At 37.1% G+C, this 26,277-nt stretch overlaps 2 protein-coding genes across 2 annotated transcripts in view; one reads left to right on the top strand and one right to left on the bottom strand.

The window, feature by feature from the left end:
• Positions 1-13,845, top strand: part of NCALD (neurocalcin delta) — a 67,297-nt gene extending 53,452 nt beyond the window's left edge. Inside the window, exon 4 of the mRNA XM_083361235.1 lies at positions 1,541-13,845. Within this exon, the coding sequence (XP_083217361.1) occupies positions 1,541-1,638 (98 nt within the window). The 3' untranslated portion in view covers positions 1,639-13,845. The remainder of the gene's footprint in view (positions 1-1,540) is intronic.
• A 3,291-nt stretch (positions 13,846-17,136) lies between these two features.
• The window catches only part of GRHL2 (grainyhead like transcription factor 2), a 93,483-nt gene continuing 84,342 nt past the window's right edge, over positions 17,137-26,277 (bottom strand). The window contains exons 15-16 of the mRNA XM_083358557.1: positions 20,147-20,211; positions 17,137-17,747 (exon numbers count right to left, since the gene is read on the bottom strand). Coding sequence (XP_083214683.1) covers positions 17,633-17,747; positions 20,147-20,211 — 180 coding nt within the window. The 3' untranslated portion in view covers positions 17,137-17,632. The remainder of the gene's footprint in view (positions 17,748-20,146; positions 20,212-26,277) is intronic.

Genomic DNA, 26,277 nt, shown 5'->3' with positions numbered 1-26,277 from the left:
AGTTCCTTTAAATATGGCTTCTGCTTCCAAATCTAGGAGTAAGAAAGAAAAATCTTTTTTTATGGTTGTATGGAAACCATTTTAAAAAATTTTTTAAAAATTAATAGCATTACAATCCAATTGGAAAGATATTTTATAATGCTGTTATGAAAGCTATAGATGTGTCTTCCAATTCTCCCTCTTAGCATCATTGTGCTCTGTTACCTCAGTGTCTTGGTTGACTCAAAACTTTATTCTTCTCCTGAAGTGTAGGTCATTTTTCACTTTCAAAGTAACAGATCAATTTTGGGAAGCCTTTACTACTTGTATGAACTACGGAGGGGTTTTGTTTACCTAAGCCATACCTGAACTATTCAGTTTTTGCAGATGCCAAGTACCCCATAACTAATTACTGCAATCAAAGTTGATATTTCTCAGTTTTTGAGTAATGGGGATGATTTAACAATCATGTAGACTAGGACACTTTTGAAGCAGGAACCATTTCTCAGTAATAAAGATCATCTTCCACAAAGAAGGAGTCTCAGATTCAATCTTTGGCATCTGTAATTTAAGAGCAAATGGGTAAGATTCAGGAGAACCAGTGCCAATCTGAACAGACCAAGCTTTCCCAATATGACCTTCTGGATGTTCTGGGGTTGTAGTCCAGCACTTTGAGAAGTCTGTAGTTTGGAGAAGCTTACAGTGCACAATAATAAGCTGTTTCAACAATATCTGAACTGGTGTAAGGCAGAGGTTTATATTTAAATTTGCTATTGAATATTAGCTTCTCTTGATCATTTATACCAAAAGGTTACCTTGTCCTCACCTGGAAAGGGATTATAGTACAAATATGCTAAACAATGCCGGGTAAGAGGTATGATTCAAAAGATCAGTTGGAAAAATGGGTGGTATGGTAGAAGTTGTGGTTGCCTCCTTCACAAATTCAGTAACAGTTCAACACTGCAGAAATTTCATATATAGAGGCAATCATATGATGCTTAAGATCAAGATGTTATTTTTAAGGAAAGGAGTGATAGGGTTATACGTGCTTGTATGTGCTGGCTGAATTTGCATTACATATTAAACCGTAAAATGTAGTTTACAAATCACAGGGATTAAACCAAATAAATTATGACTCAATATGTTGCATGAATTGGACTGGCATGTTAAATTATAATATGTTTTGTTTTGAATTAGCATGTTGGGAGAACAAAGTAGAGTGGTACCTTGAAACTCATCATTAATTGGTTCTGGGAGAAACGATGAGTACCAAACATAAGGGTTTTTCCATAAGGTATAATGTAATGAGTCACAAGACAGCCGACATTGACAAGTTCTAGCTTTTGCAGTGAGTACCAAACAAACAATGAGTACCAGGAGAAAATTTTCATGTCAAAATGCATTGGGTACCAAATTTGATGAGTTTCATAGTAGTTGATTCAAAGGTACCACTGTATTTTTTAATCACAACTTATGGCCCAGCATACTATGTGAACTTATAGATACTGATGATTTATATCTATTTTGAAAATCCAAACCAGCATCTCTGTTTGTTTTGTAGGAAAACTTTCTCTGGAAGAGTTCATTCGAGGAGCCAAAAGTGACCCATCTATTGTCCGTCTCCTTCAATGTGATCCCAGTAGTGCTGGACAGTTTTAAAATTGATGATTGTATTACTTTGTGTCTTTCTGGTTTGTTTCTTTTGACTCATATATCTCTTTGCCAGAACAACATTCATGGGTGATGTTGCCTTTTTAAGGTTACCTTTGCCTTCTTTTGTGGCATTATCTGCTTTCCTCATGGACAGCCATGAAGAAGTTGTGCTTACACTCTCTCTAAAATGCATTTTGGATTACAGAGAGTGCAATTGTCCTTTTTCAAATTGTAATTATCTGTGGCCTGTGTATCACTGAGTATGAATAGGACTTATTTCCTAATTGGTTTATGCCTTAAGTTATGTCTAATTTGCCAATTCTAAGCTGGTTCCAAAACTTTGTAGGGTCTGAGACACATGTGGAGAAGACTGAAGTCAGCCAATAACTGCCATCAATCAATCAAATCTTTATTATGGTCAAAGATCAGCATAAGGAGGATGGGGTACAGTCAGTTAAAACATCAAGTGATAATAAAAAACCCAAAAGCTATGAAACAAAGTATACTGTATATAAAAACAGAAGTTTAAAACAAATCTAACGGGAGGGGTAGAAGCATCAGATGGGTGTAAGGGAGCATGAAGGTTTGCATGTGGCAAACTAAATCTGTCACAGTACAGAGCATACTTGTATGACGAACTAAATGCTCATTATTATTAGTTTATGGAACATCTGATGGACGTTTAGCACTGCTGCACAGAACCTGGCAATATTCGATGTGATAGCAAGGTTAGCATATAAAAGCAGCACAAAGGGATAGATTTGTCCTGTGCACTCTGAGTATGTATGCCGTAGTGGAGAGATAAGGCTAATATGAATGTCTTTGCAAAAGAGGCAGTGGAGAAGTACATGTCTGGTAGCACAGGGGCATCATCTCTCTGGATGACATCATTCCAGAGTAAAAACTCTCTGTTGATTAGGTGCTTCAAGTTTAGTTAGGCATGCCATTGGGGATTACCTGTTGAATTGGGGACTTGGCTAGATCCAGATGCTGTTCCGTGTCTGCTACATTCCATTTAATGAGTGTCTTGGCCCCAATAGCTACCATGTACCTTCCAATATTGGGGAATGCCAAACAAGATTTTTTTATATCATTCTAGTGAATAAAGAGGCTAGTGATCTTGGGGAGCTTAATGCATTTACCAGGGAGAATGCTTATATGAGATCTAGGATTAAGACTCCTTATATACAAATTTCTATTACTACGTCTAATACAGGTTAGACATAGGCTGTTGTTATTCACTATACATTTTCCTTAAAGGTATTCAAAAACTACCTTATGCTATGACTTAGGGTTAAATTTGTAGCTGCAAGTAAATGAAGTACATGAAGAGCCAGTTTGGTCTTCTGGCTAAGGTGCTAGATTAGAAGCTGAGATAATTTGAGTTCTAGTTTTGCCTTAGACATGGAAACCAGCTGGCTGACTCTGGACCAGTCTCTCTCACACTTAGAAAGAAAGCGTTGGCAGGCTATTACCAAAAATGTTGTCAAGACTTATCTCCGCAGTCATCAGGAATCAAGATTATTTCAATGGACCATAACAGCAACAGAAGTACTACTACTGGTACTGAAGAAATCATTGCAAATCTTATTTTCCAATACAGAAGCCAAGATGGTAAATTAAATATGTGCATTCATTTTAAGAAATCCTTAGTGATCAGTATATGAGATATGAAATTCCTTTTCTAAATGATGGTGAGTTCAATCCTCCAGTCTGAATGTTACAACAAAGGGACCAATGGCACCATGGAGCTAAATTTAAATAACACATAATTAATGTTTTGTCTGCAAAGCTGTGAACTATAATAGAATTAATTATAAGGAATAATTAATACTAGCTTGAGCTGTATCCTTCAGAGATGCCATACAGTTTGTAACATTATAGAAAATGTTGGGTTTGTACAGATCATAAAAATATTTCCACTATTCTTAAAAAAACAGATTCTACAAATGAAATTTCTTATCCTTAACAGATTCATTTGGAGAAAGGGTAGAGGAGGGTTTTATTTTTATTTATCATTATCTTGATGGTCATTTAGCATCTTGAATCAGGAAGAGTAATTGTGCAAATTGAGAACTGAGCTGAAGAAAAAGTGAGCTAAATATTGGCAGTAATGTATGCCATGGTAGGAGAGAATGAAAGCATTTTTTTTTAATCTGGAAGGCCTCTTGCTTTGAAGAACTTCAGGGAAATGACAGGATTCGATGACAAACATTAGAATATTGTACTTGCCTATTACAAAGTCTTATTTTGTTTGTACTTAGTTGAGGAGAATCAGTAGTTCCAATATAATTGAAAACATATTTTCTAAGCATGTAACTTTACTAAGACAGATTTGTAGAGTAGGAATCAGCAGGCAGGAAAGACATGGTTATACATAATCTTTTTCCTCTTCTACTGCCACACCAAAGCCATTTCCCTCTTCAGCTTCACTTGAAGCTTGGCTTTTAGAAAAACAATAGAAATGGGAAACAAGGCATTGTTCCAGGGAAGAACTGGAGATCTGGAAGTACATGCAAAAAGGAGAATCAGCTGGCAGAGAGGACATCCATATCTTTAACTATTTATGCACCAGCCAGATTATCTTGCCAAGGCAATTTCTTCCATCATTAATGATTTTGGAGTCCCACTGGTATGAAAAGGGTATATATTGCAATGGAGAATTGGAAGAGGCTAACATTGTTGTGCTGCGATCCCATTTCTTACACAATACTAGCATTTGCTTTGTAACATGTAGTTTTGCCCCAATTCGAATGGAAAGGGGTCTGAGGAAATTACATGATTTAAGCACTTGGCACCAAAGGAGGAGATTGATGGGGCTGCAATTCTGGAGGGAGGGGAAGAATTCTCTCAAAGTAGATTTACCCACCTCAATAATTTTCATACCCCAGAAGTAACTTGTAAAACAGCCAGTGTTTCTTCCAAATTCATCATGCTCACCATGTGACGGCACTTTTGCAAAAGGGCAGATCTGAGCTGCACCTCCAAAGACACAAAATATAGGACTCGTGTAGGTCTTAATTAAAATACAGGATACCATTTGTAATGTATTTATACATATATCTATATTTGCGTGCGCACACGCACACACAGAGAGATACACCTGCACACATACATAATGGATTTTTTAAAAAATGTTTTGTGATTTTTGTCCAAAGGTAACTGTTTTATTATATAGTTATCTTTCCCTGCATCTCCTTGAAATCCCTTCTAAAAAAACTTTAGCTATGTGGAAGATAAATGGATGGACACAATGGAGTTTATAAACATTTTGGAACTCTTCCCAAAGCAACTGCCTGGTTTCATGATTTGTTAGGCAGCAGCTTCAGTTCAGAACTAGGGAATAAGCTGGTTAAGGGGGCAGTTTGTGCCTTGAAATGCAGATGAAAGGGAATACCTTATTGGCATAGTTAGGTGGGAAAGGAGGCACTGTTTGTAAATAACAATAGTTCCTTTCTACCTAAATTGTTAAATTTGTTTCGGTAAGGAAATGGCTTGTGAAAAAGATTTCAACCAAGGTGTTGGTTGTGAGATGATTAGCACTATTTATGGTAAGAAGGATTCCTTTTTAAATATTTATTTGGGTTTTACTTCATTATTTTATAAATTCCACCCAAAAAGGAAGTTGGATATATCCTCTCCTGAGCATTTAACTCAGGGTTGGCTGAAGGTTTAGATATGAGGCCTTTTTTTTTAATTGCTTCTTTTTGGCCTCTGAAAACCATAAGAGATGTAACACTCATGACCTTGGAAGAGTCAGAGCTGAAACTTGTTAGAGGTTTTGTCTTTTAGGAGGCTTTGAAGCGTTCATGAAGAGATATGTAAAGTTTATCCCCAAAGAGTTGAAGAATCATGCTTCTGAATTTTATTTTTTGGCTACTAAAATTGGATTTACAATAAAAAATGGGGGAGGGGATGGGGAAATTATACATGATCTCTCAGTTGTGAATTTACAGAGCTGAGAATCAATTTGTTTGTTCCACATCCAAGTGTTGCAATGAAGAATTACACTCTGCAAAATGCTTTGTGCTGTTATGAGGCAGTGTGTTATTTTTCTTCTAAAAATAAAAAGCCAGAGCCCAGAAACATTTTTTTATTTTTAAGAATACTGAGCACCTAACAAATTTATGCTTAATATTTTTATTGAAATAATGGACATAATGTTGGCAAGGTAAAACTGTATATAAAACAGACAGTAAATGGTTTGCATTTTCACTAATCCACCTGATTACAGTATTTGATGTAGTAGTTCCATTGTATTAAAAGTTAGGATGGAACTTAGCCATTCTTTAATGATGAGTTTCAGAAGCCCATCATTGTAAATTTAAAGCATTTCTGGCTAAATTTCTAAAATAGTTTGCTTTATGAAGTAATGGGTGTTCATAAGATTGCTTAAGACCATTTTAAATAATTTATTTCAATAGTTGATTTCAAAATAAAAAAGTAAATCTACCAAAGGTCTAATTGAGGTCATGCAAGGGTATGACCACAATTTGTTCTTTCTAAAAAGCATCCAGATGTGTTGGGGTTCCCCCCTTTTTTTGTTTAAACATTGCCTTTTGTTTAAGCAGCTGTGTTCAGCTTGGATGCTTGGCAAATCTTTTGGCCCAGAGCCTTGTTTCATGATTTAGGGACTTAGTGTGTGGTTTCCTTTCTGCTTATTTAAAATATGAAGAACAAAATACATTTTTATATTAATGGTTGGAAGCAGAAACCATTTGGATACTAATACAAAAGTTCTGAGAACAGCTGCAAGGAAGAGAAGTAAGGCTAGATTTTAACTGGTATATTAACATTTCCTTGCTCCTTCCAAATTGGTGTTCTGGAAATAGGAGGGTTCCTTTGTTCAGAATGGGACCACTTGCAGCCAACACGCGTGGCCAATTCACCACAACTAACCTGCTGCAGCCAACTCATCACAGCCAAATTGCCACAGGACAACTCGCCGTGGAACAAGTCAACAATTCAATTTAATTATTTAAAACAATTTAAAAATTATTTTATTTTTTGTCATTTCACATTTCATTTTGTCCCTCCTTTGGCACCCTTTCTTTAATGATTATATTCCATCATTTCTTTGATATTAGTGTAATTCTTGTTGTATGGCAAATTGTCCCATGGCGAGTTGTCCTGCGATGAGGTGGCTGTGGTGAGTTGGCCAGGGCAAGTTGGCTGCAGTGAGTCGTCTTAGATCCCCTTTGTTTGTGGAACATAAATAGGAATCTAGGAGAATACTCCTCTCCCTTCCCTGAGGAAGAGTAGGAAATTTCCAACAGTAATGTTTTCTTGTACCCTGCAGTTCTCTCCACATTACTCAGAATCCCCAGCAAACAAGAGTTTGCAGAAAAAGAAAAAATAGCCTACCTTTCCTAGGTTCCCTGGATACAGTTGACCAGCACTTGCGTTCAATTTATGAGCTCATATTTGCAATGTTCCAATAAAAAGTAGGATCCAGTGGGAAGCATGGATGTCTACTGGGGCCGGGGGGGCGGAGGGGACAGTTGTGGAATTCTTGACCTGATTCATGTAATGTGTGCCCCTGGTGCGGGTAAAAAAGCTCAGGTCTTCCATTACACAGTTGTGGCCACCATCTTTACATCCACTGCATGGACATCTCTGAATGGGAAAAAGTTGTGATCAGGCATAAGAGGCAGACTTTTCTTAGCTTACATGTTTTGTCTTAAATCAACTGTCAGCAACTGTGTCAGAAAGAAGATGGAGGGAAGTCTCTTGCTTTTAGAGACCAATTACAAGATGGTTGCCTTTGACCCATAACTCAGTCTTAAGTGCCATTTAAACAGGGATGTGCATTGTCAGTCCAGAGGTATCCATGCTCTGACAACTTGATGCAATGCTGGCAACCCTGAGAGAGTGCAAAGACATTCTTTTTCTTTATTCTTGTTGAAGAGCTGATTTATCAAAAATAAACAATTCATGCCAAATTTTGAGATATTTTCACCCAAGCATATATGCAAGCATACACCTGAAATACATTTCAGGTTTTCTTTTTAATATATGTGGCTTTATTTTAGGCCTTTGCAAGTAAATATTAAATTTAGATCAACTCCCATTTGCTTTTGTGGGATTTTGATTGCAATCTTTTGGAGACACTGATACAAAGCTTGGGGGAGTGTGGCTTTAATTTCCAGTATTACCACACATTTTGGATTTTATTCTCAGTTATTTTAGGATAGCGCATGTGATGTTAGAACTGAATAAAGGTTCAGGAACAAATTTAAAACAATAAATGCTGCTTTGCTATCTACAGAATGTCCATAGCAGTAAATAGATCAGTGTGTTGATCCTAATTTAGAGGAAGCTGGTCATGACTGTGTTTCATTGACATCTGTGAGACACATTGATCATGATCAATGTGAGTCTTTCTGATTTCAGAAGGACTTGAGTACAGTTAACTAGCCCTGGGTGACCTTAGATCTGTGGGGGTGTTACAAATCAGCCCTTTTTCTATGTGTGTAGTGTGAATCAACCATGCATCCCTGTGCTCATCAGTATCCAAACTATGTAGCATGCTTTCTGATCAAGTTAAAGAATCCATCCATAAGAGTGGTTTCTGTGGGTGTTACTTCCTTTCAGGAATCAAGTGAAAAAGTATATATTGTTTTTAAATGTTCAGCATGATACGTTAAAGCATATCTGTAGAACATAACTCAGTTCATTTGAGAAGTAGAGCTGATTTGATGAATGATAATATAATTTCTGTGTTCCAAAGCATGGTATTCATGGTTTCCCTTTCTATGCTTTTCGCTGGAATATATTTTTCCTACACTGGGAAATGCATCTGTATTTCTGTATTTACTGTTCAGAAAATGACTTTTAATTGTACTGACTAGTTACCTTTTGGATGAGCTCTCCCGTCCCTCATTCACATGATATGCAAATTCCGTGGAAGTCTTAACAGTGTGATTTGCAATTTTAAAGCAGTACTGACTGTGTGATCTTACTGTGTGTTGGTAGTAGCCATGTTGTTGTAAAATGTAAGGGAAAAAAACTACTTAAATCTGAATCCTTAGTGTTTGGCTTATTAAAAGTATTGAGACCTGCATGTTAATTAAACTGATTGTTCCTCTCGACCCCATTGCTATAATGATGCACAAATGATACAGTTGTTTTTACTTGTACAGGAAACTTGCATTCATGTTTGTCCATTTGTTTGTTTAAATTGAAACTTGTTATTATGATCTGCCTGAAAAGTCTTCCTTCCTTCCTTCCTTCCTTCCTTCCTTCCTTCCTTCCTTCCTTCCTTCCTTCCTTCCTTCCTTCTTTCCTTCCTTCCTTCCTTCCTAACTTACTTACTTACTTACTTACTTGTCTTTTCATACAAAAATTGATCCTGAAAAATTGTCATTTCTGTAAGTTCCTATCCACATGGTTTGTATTATCTTTCCCCATCCTGCCCTTGAAATATGTTGGAAAGCTACTTACAGAATTCTCAGCCAGCGTGCTATTCATCTTGCTGCTGGGAATCCAAAACATACGTGGAGGTTCCATCTGGAAAATAGCTGATGTATAATTTTATGTTAAATGGACACATTAAAATTATTATACTGAATTATTTTTATCAACTCAATTCCATGCATTGATAAATTAGTAAATATCAACAGCTTGCAAGATGGTTTTAAAAATGCTTAACTTTTTTTTATACTGAACCCAGTGTTTCCTAGATCTGTTTAATTTTTTTTCCCTGAATTGTTCAGATTTTATATCAGAATCAAAATTAAAAATGTTACAGTCAATTGAGAGTAATTCAAGCACACAGATACTGACCAGGTGGGAAATTTGGATATTGTTTTATTGATGTGGGACAGACATTTTTCCTTATAACTTGTTTTAGCAGTGGAATGGAACCCACATGTTCTTTAATATATATTGCAGTGTAGTATAACATATACAGACACTTAACAACGTTGTTGATTGGTTTTAAAAAAGAGAGAGATAGAATCAGAGAGAGAACAGTGAACCTGTGATCATGTATTTTTACACTGCCAAATATATGAACAATACTGTTTGAAGAAAAGTTAGATTTTTTTACTGTATTACTGCTGAACAAATGTTGTTTTTAAATGTTGAATTTTAAATAATTTTGTATTGTATACCATTTTGTGACATGGTACTTTTTCATACTGGAATAATTGATTGCACTTGATTATAATTGTATTTTTTCCTTTTATGAATACATAACTGTAACCCAATATTTTTGAAAGGTATGCAGATATCCTATCTGTCATGGTACTCCTAAATTTTGTTCCCCTCCAACTAACCATTGCGGTTACACTTTCTGGAAAGTTCAGTTCCATATTTCTTGAAGAAAACCAAAATCATTTCCAGAAGGCCCCAGCATGATTTCAAAGTATTCTGAATATTCCTCATCTAATATAGCCTATGGATGTCTGCAGGGGCCAGAAAAGTCAAAATGGAAGTGGTCTTTCAGATAAATGCAGTATTTATGCTTTCTGACACAAAGGGGTATGAAAGACCTACCACTTTAGCAGAAAAAAATATACAATCTTTTTAGAAATTGATATAAAATTATTGTCAAAAGGGAAGTTGGAGGGAAAAGACAAGTGATAGCACAGGGACTTGCTTTTTGGTAGTTTAGAAGAAGACTTAAGTTTTTTGCTTTGCCCATAAGCATGTCAAAAGCATGTTCACTTAATTGCTGGCTGCCACATTTTGGCTAGACCGTTGGTTTCTGCAATTCTACAGCTCTGAGTTTGAGTATGAATGTGAATTTAAAGTGTGGCCAAATAGCAAACAGAAAATCAAGGATTTTCCCTAGCAACTATAGTTAAAGTCCCACCTGCTGTTCATTCCATCATGGCCCCAGATGAATGTCTTTTGAATCATAACTCACTATTAATAAGGACATGTGACTGGAACGTTGTGCCAGTGAAGCCTACATGAAATATAAGCTCTTGGGGTTGAGTACTGATTAAACTGTGATCGGCTAATTTATCGCTCAGTGACTGGGTTCACATAAGAAATTAGATTAAGTTAAAATAAGGTTGGTGTCCCAATCTAGGCTAAAATAAGGTTGCTGTCTCACATGAATCAAGCCGTAATACGGTTTATTTATTCAGACACGGCATGTTTTGTAACGATGAGCACTGTATACAGGCAGTCTTCATTTGATGACCACATTTGGGGCCAGCAATCCTCATTAAAATGGACGCTGAGTGAAACATGTTTTTATTATCCTATTTCAGCTTTGCTTTGCTTTACAGATCTCCAAAGGTTGTAAAAGCAAGGATTGGTTGTAGTATTATTTTTTCACTACAGTTGTAACAGTGAATGGCCACTAAATGGGGACTGCCTGTATTCTTAAATTAGATTTAGTTGTATTGTTTTGTGTGAATCCAGGCATGATATGGGCCAAGAAATTAATATATAATTCAGTGTGTGCTTTTGAGGGAATGTAAGTAAATACCCAGGAATGACTAATATCTGTGGGGAAAAAGATCAACAAAAGATTGTTATACTTTATGAAAATTTATTTCTTTCCATTTAAAAATGTACAAAAAATATAAACCTGTATTATTTATATGTTTATAGATTCCCCTTTCCCATTTACAAAACTATTGTTAGGTGACACACAATGTTTATACACAAAGCTTGCTTTCCAGAAATGAGGGCACTGCACAGAGTTTTTGGCATAAGTACTCTTTCATGTTTGCACTATGTCAGTATCTTGCAGAAGGAATTGAAATTAGAAGAAGGAAACCATAAAAGTTAGAACAGTTAACAAATATTATCCATTTAAAAAATTTCAGCAAGTCTGTTCCCATATAGTTTTTGCAATGTGATGGCACTTTGCAATCACCTTGTCATGACAGGAGGAATTTTGCATCTTTCCAACAGGTACATCAAATTAGACCCAAAGAAAATAAACAGGTAGAAAGTTTTAAATCGTAAGTCCACTGTTTCTGTGTCTGTTCTTAGCCATTTTTATTTGTCAATGAGATCAATAACAAAAGAAAAAATAAATTAAGCTTCTATATACCCATTTTCCCATGTAAAAGTAAAAGTTCAGTTAAAAACCGGTAGTCTTACCTATAATAATGATTAAATTTGCTAGGATAAGAAGTCATAACATGCCTTTTCTCCCCTCGCAATTAGACAAATCAAAGGGTGACATTAACTAACTTTCAGTGGTGAAATCTGTAAAGCATCACCTTATAATTGGAGCTTTTGATGTTATCATTCCTGTATAATCTGAAATTCTTTTCAATTCCATATGTTATAAAGCTTAAATGTTTAACTTCTTGAAAATTTCATTAAAACGTAGCTTCTAGTCCACATAGACTGTAGCTGTACAGATTTACAAAAATATTCTCAACACATAAATGCAAAATCTGTGAATGCTACATATTGTCCCTGTACTAACTCCCTAATAGATGCACCATCAAGGTCATAAAAAATCTTTATTTCAGAAGATAATGTTTTTCATTTTCAGCATTATAACCTAATCTGCTGAGATACTTTGCTCCTTGACCTAATAGATGATCTGGTTCCTGCAGCTGGCTAAGGTGTTGAATAAACCATTATTAATTGGCTTTGTCTGATCCAGTCAGCAATAAACTGTGCAGTTGAGAGGTGCGTTGGACCTTCTAGAAAAGCAGCACATTGGATCAGGAGAGAGTAAATATAATTTCATTTGCATAAATATTAAATATTAAAATTTGGTAAGCTTCTGAGATACCAGGAACTGTGTCCAAATTCAAGATGAACCTGGGTTTTTGAATGTACAACTTCATCATAAATATGGTTTACACCAAAATGAATCTGCACAAGACGTTTAGACAAAGCCAACCCATTATGACTTCTGATTGCTGTAGATACTAACACCAATACAGATATCAAAACTCAAAATTCTCATCAACAGCCAAGCGGGTAGGAATATCTAAAAATTAACATCAATGAACCAGGGCACTTTAGTTAAGAAAAGTTAGTTTAGGATGAACCAGTTTAACATATGTGGTTTCTCCATCTTGCACAATAGAACACACGTTTTCCACCTCCATTTAGAAGAACATCAGTAATCTCTTTTATTTCCATGAAACACCTACTTGCAAGCAGGGTTGGGTGGGGGAGCTGAACAAAATCTGAAAGAAACTCTAAATAAGGCATCCTCTGCTGAAGGCACTCTGGCTGATTTCTGGGTAAGAAAGCTGCCTATGAATAGTTAAGGAGACCTAAAGTATGCCTGTCATGCATTGTTCTCTATTTTTATTTCAACTACAGTAATTATTTCTAAATTTGTATCTACTGTATGTATAAATTATCACATGCAAATTTCCTGTAAAACTGCAATTTTATCTACTTTGGCGGATAGATATCTGCTTTTTTATCCAACATATCAAGCGGTAGTGAATTGCAGTGCTGGAGGCATACAGAAGCTTCTGCAGTCTTTGGCAGGTGCCAAGTGGTGTTCAATAAGTACAGCTGATTCCTCAGCCCTTGATCAAAAACAAAGCAAAGCAACATTTGAATCTCACCACTATATGTCATTTTAAAAGCAAGTTTGTTATAAAAAGGCTGTGTAATTTTAATCCATCAGCCATCAAAGCTTTACACTTCTAGGGATATCCAATTTTATGCAAGTATACAAGTGGAGAACAAGTGTGATTTCTTACAAAAGGAAAGAAAAATCATTGACTGAACCTGGAAATACAAGATTCTAACTGAAAACAAATTTACAGTTAAAGAAGCTATTAATTATATCTCAGGTCTGACATTTCTTCTGTGACATTTTAAAACTCAAAAGAGTCAATGAAATTTTAAACCTAAAAAGATGTAAGACCCAAGATGCTACAAGAAAAATAAATGCCTGCAAGATCAAGTGCTTTTCTAAATTGGTATCAAGCTGATTTATATAAAAGAAACCTTTAAAAGCCTTTTCTCTGATTAGCAAGCCAGCCATTACCAACAGCACGCTAAAGAGAAGTTCTTACACCTGTTCATTCTTGCAGAGGGCAAAAGGAATGGATGAATGGGTTGAATGACCCAGAAAGTAAATTTTAAGGTCACATTCCATGGCCTGGAAAATAAGGAGTGATTTAGGCAAGGGACAGATCATAACATCCAGGTTAGTATAGTGCTCAAAGCACAATACATCAAATGCTAGAAGTCCATAACCCTAGGAAGGAGGCAATAGCAAACCACTTCCAAAAGTCTTGCTAAGAAAATTGCTAGGACTAGCCCAGGCAGTTGCCAGGAGACTAACCAACCAACCAACTAACCCAGAACATAGTAGGCATGCAGTCAAATAAATCATCAGAGCAGGAATCTCTACGAGACAATATGCTATAAAAACATGGATATATATGAAAAACAGTTCTTTTCATATATTGGGAATCATTGCTTTGAAAGGTTCCAAAACTTGGGAGCTATTGCTCAACAGATCTGAAGGCTTACTATGTTGGACAAGGCTTATCTGGGAAATGGTTCTAACCTGAAGTTTCTGCTGATGAAAACAATGGTCTTTTGGCATGCATAACCTCTGTCCTTTCCCATTAGCTCCATCTATGGAAGTGCCATTAAAAACAACAAAGTAAAACAAAAATCAAACTAGATACTGAAAACAAAAAAAAATATGGTAAGCGGTATACGTACACAGACTCACATCAAGAGCAGCATTCCTCTATACATTTTTTATATTTACGTTCTAGTGGGACTCCTCAGAAACAATAGTTTTACAAAACAACAATAAAAAATGAAAAAAACGGTTCATACAAAACAAACCTCTTTAGAGATATATTGACAAAAATTCTGCAACAGGTTGAGTGAGTTGGAAGGGGAAATAGATGATAGCGAACGTGATGGGATCTGACCTGCAGTCTTTCCAAAACTATTCTGCCATCCATGCAGAATATGGCAAGCATTTTTTAAAGGATTAGGTCCATTAAGGAAAAACAACACCTTCATGCATATTGTAAAATATTCTCAATAAATACGCAGTTCACAAACTGCATTTCAGTATGAACGGCAATGCCAAAAAACTAGACCAAGACTCATGTATAAAAGTAAAAAGGTAAAGGTAAAGGTTCCCCCGCACATGCGTGCTAGTCGTTTCCGACTCTAGGAGCCGGTGCTCATCTCCGTTTCAAAGCCAAAGAGCCAGCGCTTGTCCGAGGACGTCTCCGTGGTCATGTGGCCGGCATGACTAGACGCCAAAGGCGCACGGAACGCTGTTACCGTCCCAACGTAGTGGTCCCTATTTTTCTACTTGCATTGTTACGTGCTTTCGAACTGCTAGGTTGGCAGAAGCTGGGACGAGTAACAGGCGCTCACTCTGCTAGCAAATACATCAATTTCATTTTTTTTCTCGGTCTCTTAATTTTTATGAAACTGAAGTTAATTCTTTTAAGATCCTAATTTTTGCAAATATATATGATTTGGTTTGTTGCACTAATTTTTTTTGGAAGACTACTAACGATATATATTCTAGGACAGGCCTCTATGCTAATATGCTCTTTTCTTTGCAATTTTATCTATTATGCAGCACTTTTACAAATATGTCCCCTAACCTAATGGAGATTTATTTCATTTATTTATTTGTATCCCGCCTTTATTATTTTCACAAATAAGGCAGCAAACATATCCATCAGCTTCCTCCTCCTGTTTTTCCCACAACAGCAACCCTGTGAGGTGAGTTGGACTAGTCCAGTCACCCAGCTGGCTTTCATGGCTAAGGAGAGACTAGAATTCATGGTCTCCCAGTTTCTAGCCTCCTTCCCTTAACCATCTGATCAAACCAACTCTGTAATTTTTGTTCACAATTTCATGAAAAAATGCATTTTACACATCTATGAACTACACACTTCAGAAAAGTGTATTTTAATCATTAGCTAAATTTCAGTTTGTTTAAAATGCAAACCAAATGAATTCATTTCTGGCCCTAATCATGAGTTTGGCTTGATACCTTTAAGAAGAGAAAGAAAAAAAATCTGAACTTGTGCAATGTATTTAGAAATCTAAGTCCAACCCTTAGTTATGAAAAACATTTATAAAGTAACTATCTTCAAATATATAGAAAGCTATTGGGCATAAATAACTATTCTCTGTTACTCCTGAAGGAAGTATGAGAACCAACTGAACATTAAGAGATGCTTTGAAAGCACGGTGTGAACATGAAACGGGCTGATGCAACAGTTGATGGGTTCTCCTCTGCTAGATATATCTTGGGGTATTTACATCTTTTACAGGTACTCCACAACATACAACTGTAATTGAGCCCAGAATTACAGCCATGAGTTGTGATAGTCAGTTATCATGGGCCCATGCCCAATTTTATGAGTTTTTTTTGCAGTGGTTGTTAAGTGAACCCATTTTTCTCAATGTGCATTTTTGTTGGAAAAATAAATGCCAGAAACTGACAAAAAAAATACTGAAAATTGTAGTTGTGTGCCCACAGGGCATTGCATATGGTGGTAAATGCAGGTTGGTTGCCAAACAGCCCAAAATCCGATCACATGGCATGTGTGTGTGTGTGTGTGTGACTGTGTGTGGTCAGCAGAACTCCAGAACCAGGACCTCTAATAAGGTCAATCATAACTTTGAATGGTCACTAAACAACTGGTCATTAATCGAGGACCACCTGCATTTACATGCTCCAGTGTATAGCATATTCAGAGGATTGGACTCTACATAATTCCAAAATTGCCTTCCAATTTTATACTTCTATTGTTTTTCAAGCATAGAATTTCCCTAAAATGAAAGCAAAAAATAAAACATCTTGCTAAACTCACACTGATTTCCTGTTGCCAGGATCCTTCAGAGGTAACCTGAATGGAAGAATAACTTTTGTTTAGTAAAGGTTGGGTAAAAATTGGTAGCAGCCATTGGTGGGAATGACATAGAAATGCCACATTGATGACTCTCTGCATGATGCACTACAGAAATGAACGTCAATTCAGCAAGGATAAAAAAACCATAGCGAGAAAGAGAGAGAGAGAGAGAGAGAGAGAAAAGAGATAGGAAAAATACTTCAGGAACTGGAAGACTGCAACATCATTGGATAAGTCTGACTCTCTCAAGCTGGTGCACTCCAAATGGCCTTTAGTTCTACTCTGTATGGTTAAATGCCTGACTTAACAGGAGTTCTAGTCTAAAAATAACAGAAAACATCTCATTGGAAGACCTGAGCAGCTGGTATAGCAAGGAAAGAATAATCTTAGTTGTGATAATAAGGAGTTTTAACTTTCCAATGTGGCTCCTGGATAAGCTTTGAACAGAAGGTATCAAAACCCCCGAAGAATCAACAGCTGGTGAGAGAACTTTGCTCTTTGGCCAGGAACTCTGCCAACTTCTTATCCAAACACAGAATAGAGTGGCAGTAAACACATCCACACAGATAGGAAAAATATATTATTACATATTATAAACAAATATATACAGAGGTTAAAATGGATGGTGTTTTACTTACAAAGTACATGCCATCTGAGAGTCTTAAAAGCCCTCAGATGACCTGCAAAGGGAGGGATATGGTTGAGCTACGTGATACTCAGCACTAGAAGTTTGGTATACAGTAGGTGTGCAAAGACTACCAGGCACTTTGCTCACTGTTAACACTTATCAGATTTTCTAGCAATTCATTTAGAGGATGAAATTTTAGTGATTAAGTCCCAGTAGAACTATTATTCTTCAACTTATTATTTTTCTTGTATTAACTATTTTTGTTGTTTTTATTTAAAGTCTCTGTCTCCTTCGCAACATCGTGAAGTATAGGAACCACTGATTATTTACATATTGCAGAGTGAAGAGCAATAAATAAGGAACTTTATGAAGAAATGTTCTTTTGAACAGACTTGTCAATAATTGCCCTATTGGTTTCCAGTGGCAAAAAAGTGAAATGTGGTTGTTTACAACTTAGTTTTGCAACAACCTTTCTTCTCCGTATCAATGAAATCGGGGATTTTATTATTATTTCTTCCTTCCTTGATGGTAAAATGTTTTCACTTCACAAGGTCTGTGCTGGTCTAGACTAGATTTCCGTCAACGTGACCTTGAAACCCTCCATTATGTTCTCCATGTTTAGGATGAAAGTGTCTTCATTGGAATAATGTTCAATGATGTTATCATCCATATTTACCAGAATCCTGAAACAGGAAAGGGATACATTAAGAAAGTTTAGATAATGGCTAAATACACAAACTCATAATACAATTTCTTTCATTTTGATTTAGTCCCAAAGCTGCTTTTTCAAAAGGCAACTTAGTCTTCAAGGAAAAACAAAGTCCAGTAGCCTTTTGAAAAAGCACCTTTGCGACAACCATGATCTGGATGATTGAGAATCTCCATAGACATTTTGATTTAGCTTCCTGTATGAACTTGGCCAATGCAATTAGCATGCTGTCTGAACTCAGCCAATTGTAGATTATTCAATAAATCATGGTCATAAAACAGTAGTTTTATGGATGTGCAAATCGAGTCATTGAAGGGATAGATTTAAATTGTTGGTTCAATGTTGTGTGCAAGGAGGATCTTATTTTATGTTAACCATTTGTACAAGGGCCTTGACAAACTTCACAGGAAAAATCACCAGAGTCATGGTGGCGCAGTGGTTAGAATGCAATACTACAGGCTATTTCTGCCCAGTTGGCAGTTACTGGTTCAAGGTTGGCTCAGCCTTCCATCCTGCTGAGGTCAGTAAAATGGGGAGCCAGATGGTTGAGGGCAATAAAATGGAGATTCTGTAAGCCACTTAGAGAGGACTGTAAAACACTGTGAAGCGGTATATAAGTGTTATTGTTATTATCCAACTTGGAAGTCCAACTCCAAGTTGCCCCATAAAATATTTTGTGTTTCTTTGTCCTGAGTCAACACGAATATTCTTCTAATGATTAAAATTCATATTAATTCTCCAGTTAGACCCATGCTAGGGGAATCCCACTTAATTCTCCTATACAGCTTATGTTATTTCATTGTTTTTTTTAAAAAAAATATTTTTACAATACAATTCCTGTGTACCACACTAGGAAGCAGGAAGCATACACTCCAGATGCTGCTGGATTGCATCTTTAATATACCTCAATCTTCACCTTAGTTGCTGGAATGGCTGAAATTGTAAGCCAACATGTCCAGGGCTATTTTGAGGAGATTGGGTTAAACCACTGATAAAAACATTTGCTTGCGTCTCATGGCCAGTGAGTAGACAATATCAAGCTTGATGGACTGATACTGTAGTGGAAATTGTCTGGAAGTGAGGCAAGATTCCATAGAATCTTTTAGTTTAGACATCTATATGTAAATTATGGTAAATTAATTGAAGGGAAATCAAGATGACCTCATTTAGGTGTTCCAACAGAAGAGAATATATGTAGCTCAGGGTTGAACTGGAGTCCTTGATGCTCTCTGAGCCTGGTTGTTAACTTGCAGATATTTTATTACCCAACCAGGTAACATCAGCGCTACTGAGTGTGGGGTTTGTATATAGTAGCTTTTCCTGCCAGTGTTGATGAGGGTGTGATTTTCTCTTTACTGTGGACTGCTGGGGAGGATGTGTTGTGATATAAATACTACTACTACTACAATAACAATAATGATGATGATGATGATGTTGGAAGGGATCTTGGAGGTCATCTAGTCGTACCTCCTGATCAGGCAGGAAACCCTATACCATTTCGGACAAATGGCTGTCCAGTCTCTTCTTAAAAACTTCCAGTGTTGGAGCATTCACAGCTTCTGGAGGCAGGTTGTTCCAGTGATTAATTGTTCTAACTGTCAGGAAATTTCTCCTTAGTTCTAGGTTGCTTCTCTCCTTGACTAGTTTCCATCCATTGCTTCTTGTCCTGCCTTCAGGTGCTTTGGGGAATAGCTTGACTCCCTCTTCTTCTTGGCAGCCCCTGAGATATTGGAACACTGCTATCATGTCCCCCCTCGTCCTATATATTTACGCATCATTCAAAAGAGACAAGTGATTCATTCTCATGCTGTTATGTGCTGTTATCATTAGGAGAATTGTAGCTTATTCCCAAGCTACTTGGGTCAAAGCCCAAAGCCAATTGGAGAAGTGCTAAGGGCATTGTTAGCAACAAGTAGGGGAACTGAAGACCCATTGAATGAGCTAGCCCACTGTGGCTCCCCAGAAAACACAACTGGTAGGGGAAGAAACTGTTGCTATAGCTTCCAATACTCACGCTGAAGGTACCTTTCCAAGCTGCTAGCCTCCAAGAACAATGTCCACTAATCTGTTGCTCTACAGAAAAACTGGACTACAATTCACACCCTTCGTAGCATCTCCATGCTGTCCAGTGATGGGATATGTTCAACATATCTGAAGGGCATCAAGTTAAGGAATACTATAGCAGAACCACCCAGATTAATTGGAGGCCAGGGGTTGATTTCATATCTATTGCAATCCCTGTGTAAACCTGGAGCGGGGAATCTGTCTTGCAGTGTGAGTATATATCAGAGCATGAAAGATTTAAAAGCTTAGCTGCGGTCTCAGGACTATTTTATAAAAACATGAACTGCGGGATCAGTTTGTTTTTCTTACCCTTTTTTGCTTTTTTTATAAAGCTTTGTAATCTTCTCAGCTGGAAGGCCATATTTCTCAGAAATCTATATTTTTTTAAAAAAAAAAGAAAAAGAGATAGATTTATTAAAAGCAAATCTACTGCAGAATCACCATCCTCAGTTAGATTTAGGCAATTTGTGGCAGGCTACACAATGCCTTTTCTTCTCAGTACACTTAGAACACTTAAGACTGCATTCCAGGTTTTGCAGAACATAGTGGGACTTACAGACGGGAAACGGAGCACTTTTAGGTGTAGCTGAATTTCCTGCCGCTTTTAATATTTTAATATTTTGTCTACACTACATTTTCTGCATGGTTTCCTTCTTGCGGGTTTAATCTCTAGTGATGTAAAACAGGCTTCTCTTCTAAAGAAAGAATTAAGATCAACTGTCCCGGAACTGAGCCCCTAAGATCAAAAGTGAATCTCCTTGCAAGAATTTTGCAGATGTGTGAAAGCAATTTGGGAGTATACCATGATCTGATGTTGTGCCTAAACTTCCAAATGTTGAAAGAGTATTCTAGACCATGATAATACACTTTCCTGATCCAGCTGCAGCCAACCATGCTTTGGTTTCACGAAAGCGGACAGATGGAAATATATGGCACAGCCATGAAGAGTACCCAGAAACTTTACTTGATGGAAGCCGGGGGTGGGAAAAAGCTGTTCCATGCACGGCATTATGATCAGATTGCATTTATAATCCAAAAACACATCTCTTGGTATAAATGTGAATATTTTTGGAACACATCAAGCAAGCGGGATCCTTTTCAGATGCTTTTGTTTTAGTTGAATCTGTGGCTGTACAACTAGAGGCCAGCTGGGCACACAAAAGCCTAAAAAAGAATTCCTTCTCTGTGCCATCTGGAAATTTGGGGAGTTTAATTGGATACATCGAGAGAAACCCAAACTGAGAAAGGTACTAAGCTACAGAATCTTATAAAGAAGACAAATGAATCATCAGCCCTCACCCCCAAAAGAGAATCCATATGAAGAACTTAGCTGGTTCTAAGAAAATGTGGGCACCCAAAGCAATGAGTTATAGCAGTTCCTTCAAGTATATTACAACAGAGATATTTTAAGTTATATGTGCAACATGGAATCTCTGATCCCCATTTATGGCATCAACCAGGACTGCAGGGAAAAATTCTTGTGAGAGATTTTGCTGATAGAAGAGAAACTCAAATGATTCCAAACAATATTGGAGGTAATGGTTGATCCTCTGAAATATTACCTATTATCACAACTATTCCCAAAACTCTCAGTTATGAAATATTTTTATTTAATGCATATATAGCAAAACCACTACCTTACTATGATTTTTGCAATTCTCTTATGTCCAAGCTATGTTTTTCCCACTGTTATTCGAACAGAAAATCTCCCAAGTAATGGCTGAACATTTTTTCTCCTTCCGTGTTTCCCATATGTTCCCAGTACTACCAGAATAGTTCTTCAATCTTGTTAATGCATAGAAGATCTAAACTATCCATCTATGTTTATGGAGACTCGGAGCAGATACACTGTAGCATGCTCTTCCCTTAAGAAATGTAGAATTGTTACTGCATTCTTTCTCAAAGGATATACTCCTCTGTCTTTCTAAATTTAACAAACTAACTTTTCAGGGACATTCTCAAATTGGGAAAACATGTCAAGAGAGGCTGGGGAGGATACAAACTGTCCTTGGCAACCTGATTTCACAGCACATCAAAGCAAGGACCTTTCCCCACTGCAGGTCAACACAATCAAATTGCAGACCTTAAAGTAAAGGATTAAAGCATCATCACCTCATCTGCTTTTCGGCACTGAGAAAGTAGCTCGGAGTTGGATCAGAATATACTGGGAAAAGAGAGCAGGAGGTAATATTTAAGATTACATCTTTTTTTCTTATTCCTTCTTGTGCCTCTTGAAAAACTTCCAGACAGCTCTTCACAGCAACAGCGCAGAAGGCTGCTGGAGAAAGGCAACAGGGAAGCTTTTATCAATATTTCTCAAGCCTAGCAACTGTGACAAGTATGGTCTTTAATTTCCAGAATTCCCCAGCATGCTTGCTAGGAAATTCTGGGAATGGAAGACCACTTCTATCAAACTTGCTAAAGCTGAGAAACGCTGGATTAAACTGGCCTTTCCTTTGGAATGGAACCTCTGGTCCCCAGTGCGTTTCCATAAATAAAATCCTAAAATCCTAATGCCCAATCATGATGACTTTCTATGTGTCTAAAACACAATCTCATTTTAGTTATGATCATGCTTTTCCTCCTCAATACAATTTCTTTAGATAACCCAAATGGCTCTGAATTTCTGTAAAAAGAGATAAAATGTCTGGGAGGAGGCTTAAGAGTGTTTGAAATGCAAGGGAAAAAAAATCTAATGGGGGGGAAGAACAGGATGGATCCCCTTATATAATTATCTTCCTAGTGTGCATAATCAGGCCAAATGTTCCCAGATCATTAGAGCAATTGATCGCTATCTCTACTCATCCATATTGATGGTCCAGAGACACTACTATAGAAATAATATGGTACAAATATGTGACTTGCATCATGTGCATAATGAAGTTGTTGCAGATATGCACTTTCTAATTTAACAGATAAAAGGGATTGAAGACATACCATTTTCTCAATCAAGAGCTCACTCCCTTTGCTTATGGACAACCTAGCAGAGTTTATTGATTCCATCATTGGTGGTGAATGACGGTTCTTAATTGAGAAAAACATTTATCTGGATAAATGAAATTTATCTGCCAATGAAAAGGATAATATTGGCATGGAAACTAGTTATGTGAGGTCTTTCCCTGCAGAATGGTTCTTTAAACTTAAAGCAGACTATTAAATCTTGTTTGCTCAGTTTGGCTTGCCACAATTTGAAATGAATTATCTCTTAATCTCTTGCTTTCTCACTCCTTTTTCTCTGTTTTTAATTTTATGGCGTATGTATTTTTAAGTGTTTTAATTATGTCTTAATTTTTATTTGTAATTCACCTTTGGGATTTATTCTGAGCAAAAAGGCAACTTGGAAATTAAACATTTCCCATCAACCTGGGGACAAAAGCAGTCTACGAAACTGATTCTGGGTTGCAAATGCAAACAGCTAATGAGGAATTCACTCCACACCTCCCCTCATGTCTCAGAGTCAAGCCAAGGGGAAACAGAGAAAAGCTCTTAAGCAATCTTAAGGGACTTTGACTTGCTCGTCATAAAGATAGAAACAACAGTGCTGCATTACAAGCAAGAGCAGAAAGACTTTTGTCATGAAAACAAGAGGTAATAAAAAAAATCATTCGGCAGTGATAGCAAGCAGATCCAGTAGTTGTTGTTTTAATGATGATGCATAGGGTGGCAAATTATTGCAAGCCAGGGATCTGAGTCACTGCTGTTAATCACCTACTAGTAATTTCTATGTAACTGTCAATGATGACTGGTTAGACTCTTTTTTAAAAAAACTCCCATTTATATCCCGCCCTTCTCCGAAGACTCAGGGCGGCTCACAATCTAAAGCACAAATCAATGTGCTTAGCAACAGTCCTGAGGTATCCAGTTTTCCAGCATTGTTTTTCTAACTGTACAGGAAGTCTTCGACTTACACCCACAATTGAGCCCAGAATTTATGTTGCTAAGTGAGAAATTTGTTGAACTGAGTTTTGTCCCATTTTATGATTTTTCTTGCCACATTTGTTAAGTGAATCATTTCAGTTGTTAAATTAGTAACATGGTTGTTAAATGAATCTGACTTCCCAATTGACTTTACTTGTCAGAAGAAGGTTGCAATATGACCCTGGGACACTGCAACCGTCATAAATATGAATGAATTGTCAGGCATTGGAATGTAAATCATGTGACCATGGGGATGCTGCCACAATCACAGTCATGGTCACTAAACAAACTGTTGTAAGTTGAGGATTACATGTACTTAACAAATATTCTATTAAGTATGTAGGCACACATACATGCTTTATACTTAGTATGTATATGTCCCAAATACCTATATGTATATAGTCCTCTTATAAAGGTAAAGGTAAAGGTTCCCCCGCACATGCGTGCTAGTCGTTTCCAACTCTAGGGGCCGGTGCTCATCTCCGTTTCAAAGCCGAAGAGCCAGCGCTTGTCCGAGGACGTCTCCGTGGTCATGTGGCCGGCATGACTAGACGCCAAAGGCGCACAGAACGCTGTTACCTTCCCACTGTAGTGGTCCCTATTTTTCTACTTGCATTTTTACGTGCTTTCGAACTGCTAGGTTGGCAGAAGCTGGGACGAGTAACAGGCGCTCACTCTGTTATGCGGCACTAGGGATTCAACCCGCCAAACTGCCAACCTTCCGATCGACAAGCTCATCGTCCTAACCCACTGAGCCACCGCGTCCTCTTATACCTTACTATTAAACAGGCCATTGTGATTTTACCATGAAGGTTTTATAAAGAGAAATGCAATTTCCTGAACATGGATGAAATTAAAGTTCTGTCTCTCCCAAACTGAACATTTCCTCTCATTTGATTGTGCATTATGTTATTGTTCTTTTCAACTTATTAAAAAGCTTTATTCCCCAATGTCTGAATGTTATGTTCAGCAATCCTATTCTTGCTTCTTCTGAGCTTTTGACAATACAATGGCTACTTGTGTGAGAACTCCTGTTGTAACAATTGGCTTGCAAGAGTGCCATGTTATTTTCTTGTCTTTGGAAAAAGCAGAATGAGAAGATTTACTGACCATTCTTCTGCTGTGCTATTGTAAAAGGAAGAAGCATGACTTGAATAATAAATATAAGAAAATAGTGTCAAGTATGAAAAGTTTGGGTGAGCCCACAGATCAAAATTTGAAAAATGGGAGAAATGTGCAAATTGTAAACAATGGAACTTTTGCTTTACGACTATGATGGGCTGTAGTTCTGAAAACATAGCTAAGGCTACAGTGCCAAGAACTTCCAAACTCAATTGGGCATGAATCTATGTATATGAGTATGCAATTTTAAGAAAAAACATTTTACGTTGCCTTGTCAAAGTATAACATATATCTACGAAAGATTTCCTTCCCTTATGGGAAGTGAAATATGAAGGTCATCAAGATGGCACTGTTGCAAAGATTTGCAACATATTTGTAGCATATTTGTAATTGCATTGAAATGCAACATCAATTTATAAAGCGCACCATGGGTGTCAAACTTGCAATATCACATGACGTGTTGTGACGTATCGCGACTTTTTTTCCATTGCCGGCAATGGGATGGGTGCGGTTTTGGCATGACGCATCCGCCACGCAGGCTGGCAGTTTGACACCCTTGCTCTATACTTTCTGGCAAGCAAACCTATTTAGCAAGAGGCATCAATGAATGTGAGCCATTTGCTCATTCCCACAGCCTTTTATAATGACGTTTTTGAAATACAGCAGAAGGAACATAAAGTAATGTATAATAAATTATTTTCCATAAATACAATAAATACATTATAATAATTATTTAATTATTATTAAAATAAACATTTTCCCTTAAAAACTACAGGAAATAAATAAACTTGCCTGTAAAAAAACAACAACCTAATAAATTGTACAAATAAGCAATGTCATGCAAAACAGACAATATTTGAATCACAGCAAGACAGCATTATTCTAGGCATGGAAGCCATTTAGTTCCACAAATTTCCATGTTTTGTTCCTATTGGGATTGAATACCGCAGAAAGACCTGGTGCATAAAAGTGGGGATTCTTCCATATTTACTGCTCCTCCAGGAGAACCTTTGCCCAGGTTTGGTGACTCCACCAGTCGTGCGCCATTTTGGACCAGAGATGTTAAAGGAATGGATGATACTTTTCTCATCTCTCAGGCAAACTATTGCAGTTTAAAAATGACTCAGAACAAAGTTGCTTGCAATAGAATGTACATATTTGGGGAGAGCTTCACTGGTTTCTAGGCATAATTTATGGTGCTGGTTTTTGCTACAAAATTTCTTTTTAGCATAGGCTTTTGTTACCCGGGATTGTCTTTTCTAGGAGAATCCACCACTCAACATAATTTGGCCAGGAATTTCTGTGGCTATCCATCCTGGAGAGATGCAGGGGGAGCGGAGAATGAGAAAAGTTGCATTCTTATGGGCAGTCCATTCACATTGGAAGAGTTACTGTCTGGG

This window comes from Vipera ursinii (assembly GCF_947247035.1).
Source record: "Vipera ursinii genome assembly, chromosome: 3".
In the NCBI taxonomy this organism is placed as follows: Eukaryota; Metazoa; Chordata; class Lepidosauria; order Squamata; family Viperidae; genus Vipera; species Vipera ursinii.
The sequence above is the reverse complement of the archived record's forward strand: the minus strand, read 5'-3'. Positions and strand labels throughout refer to the sequence as shown.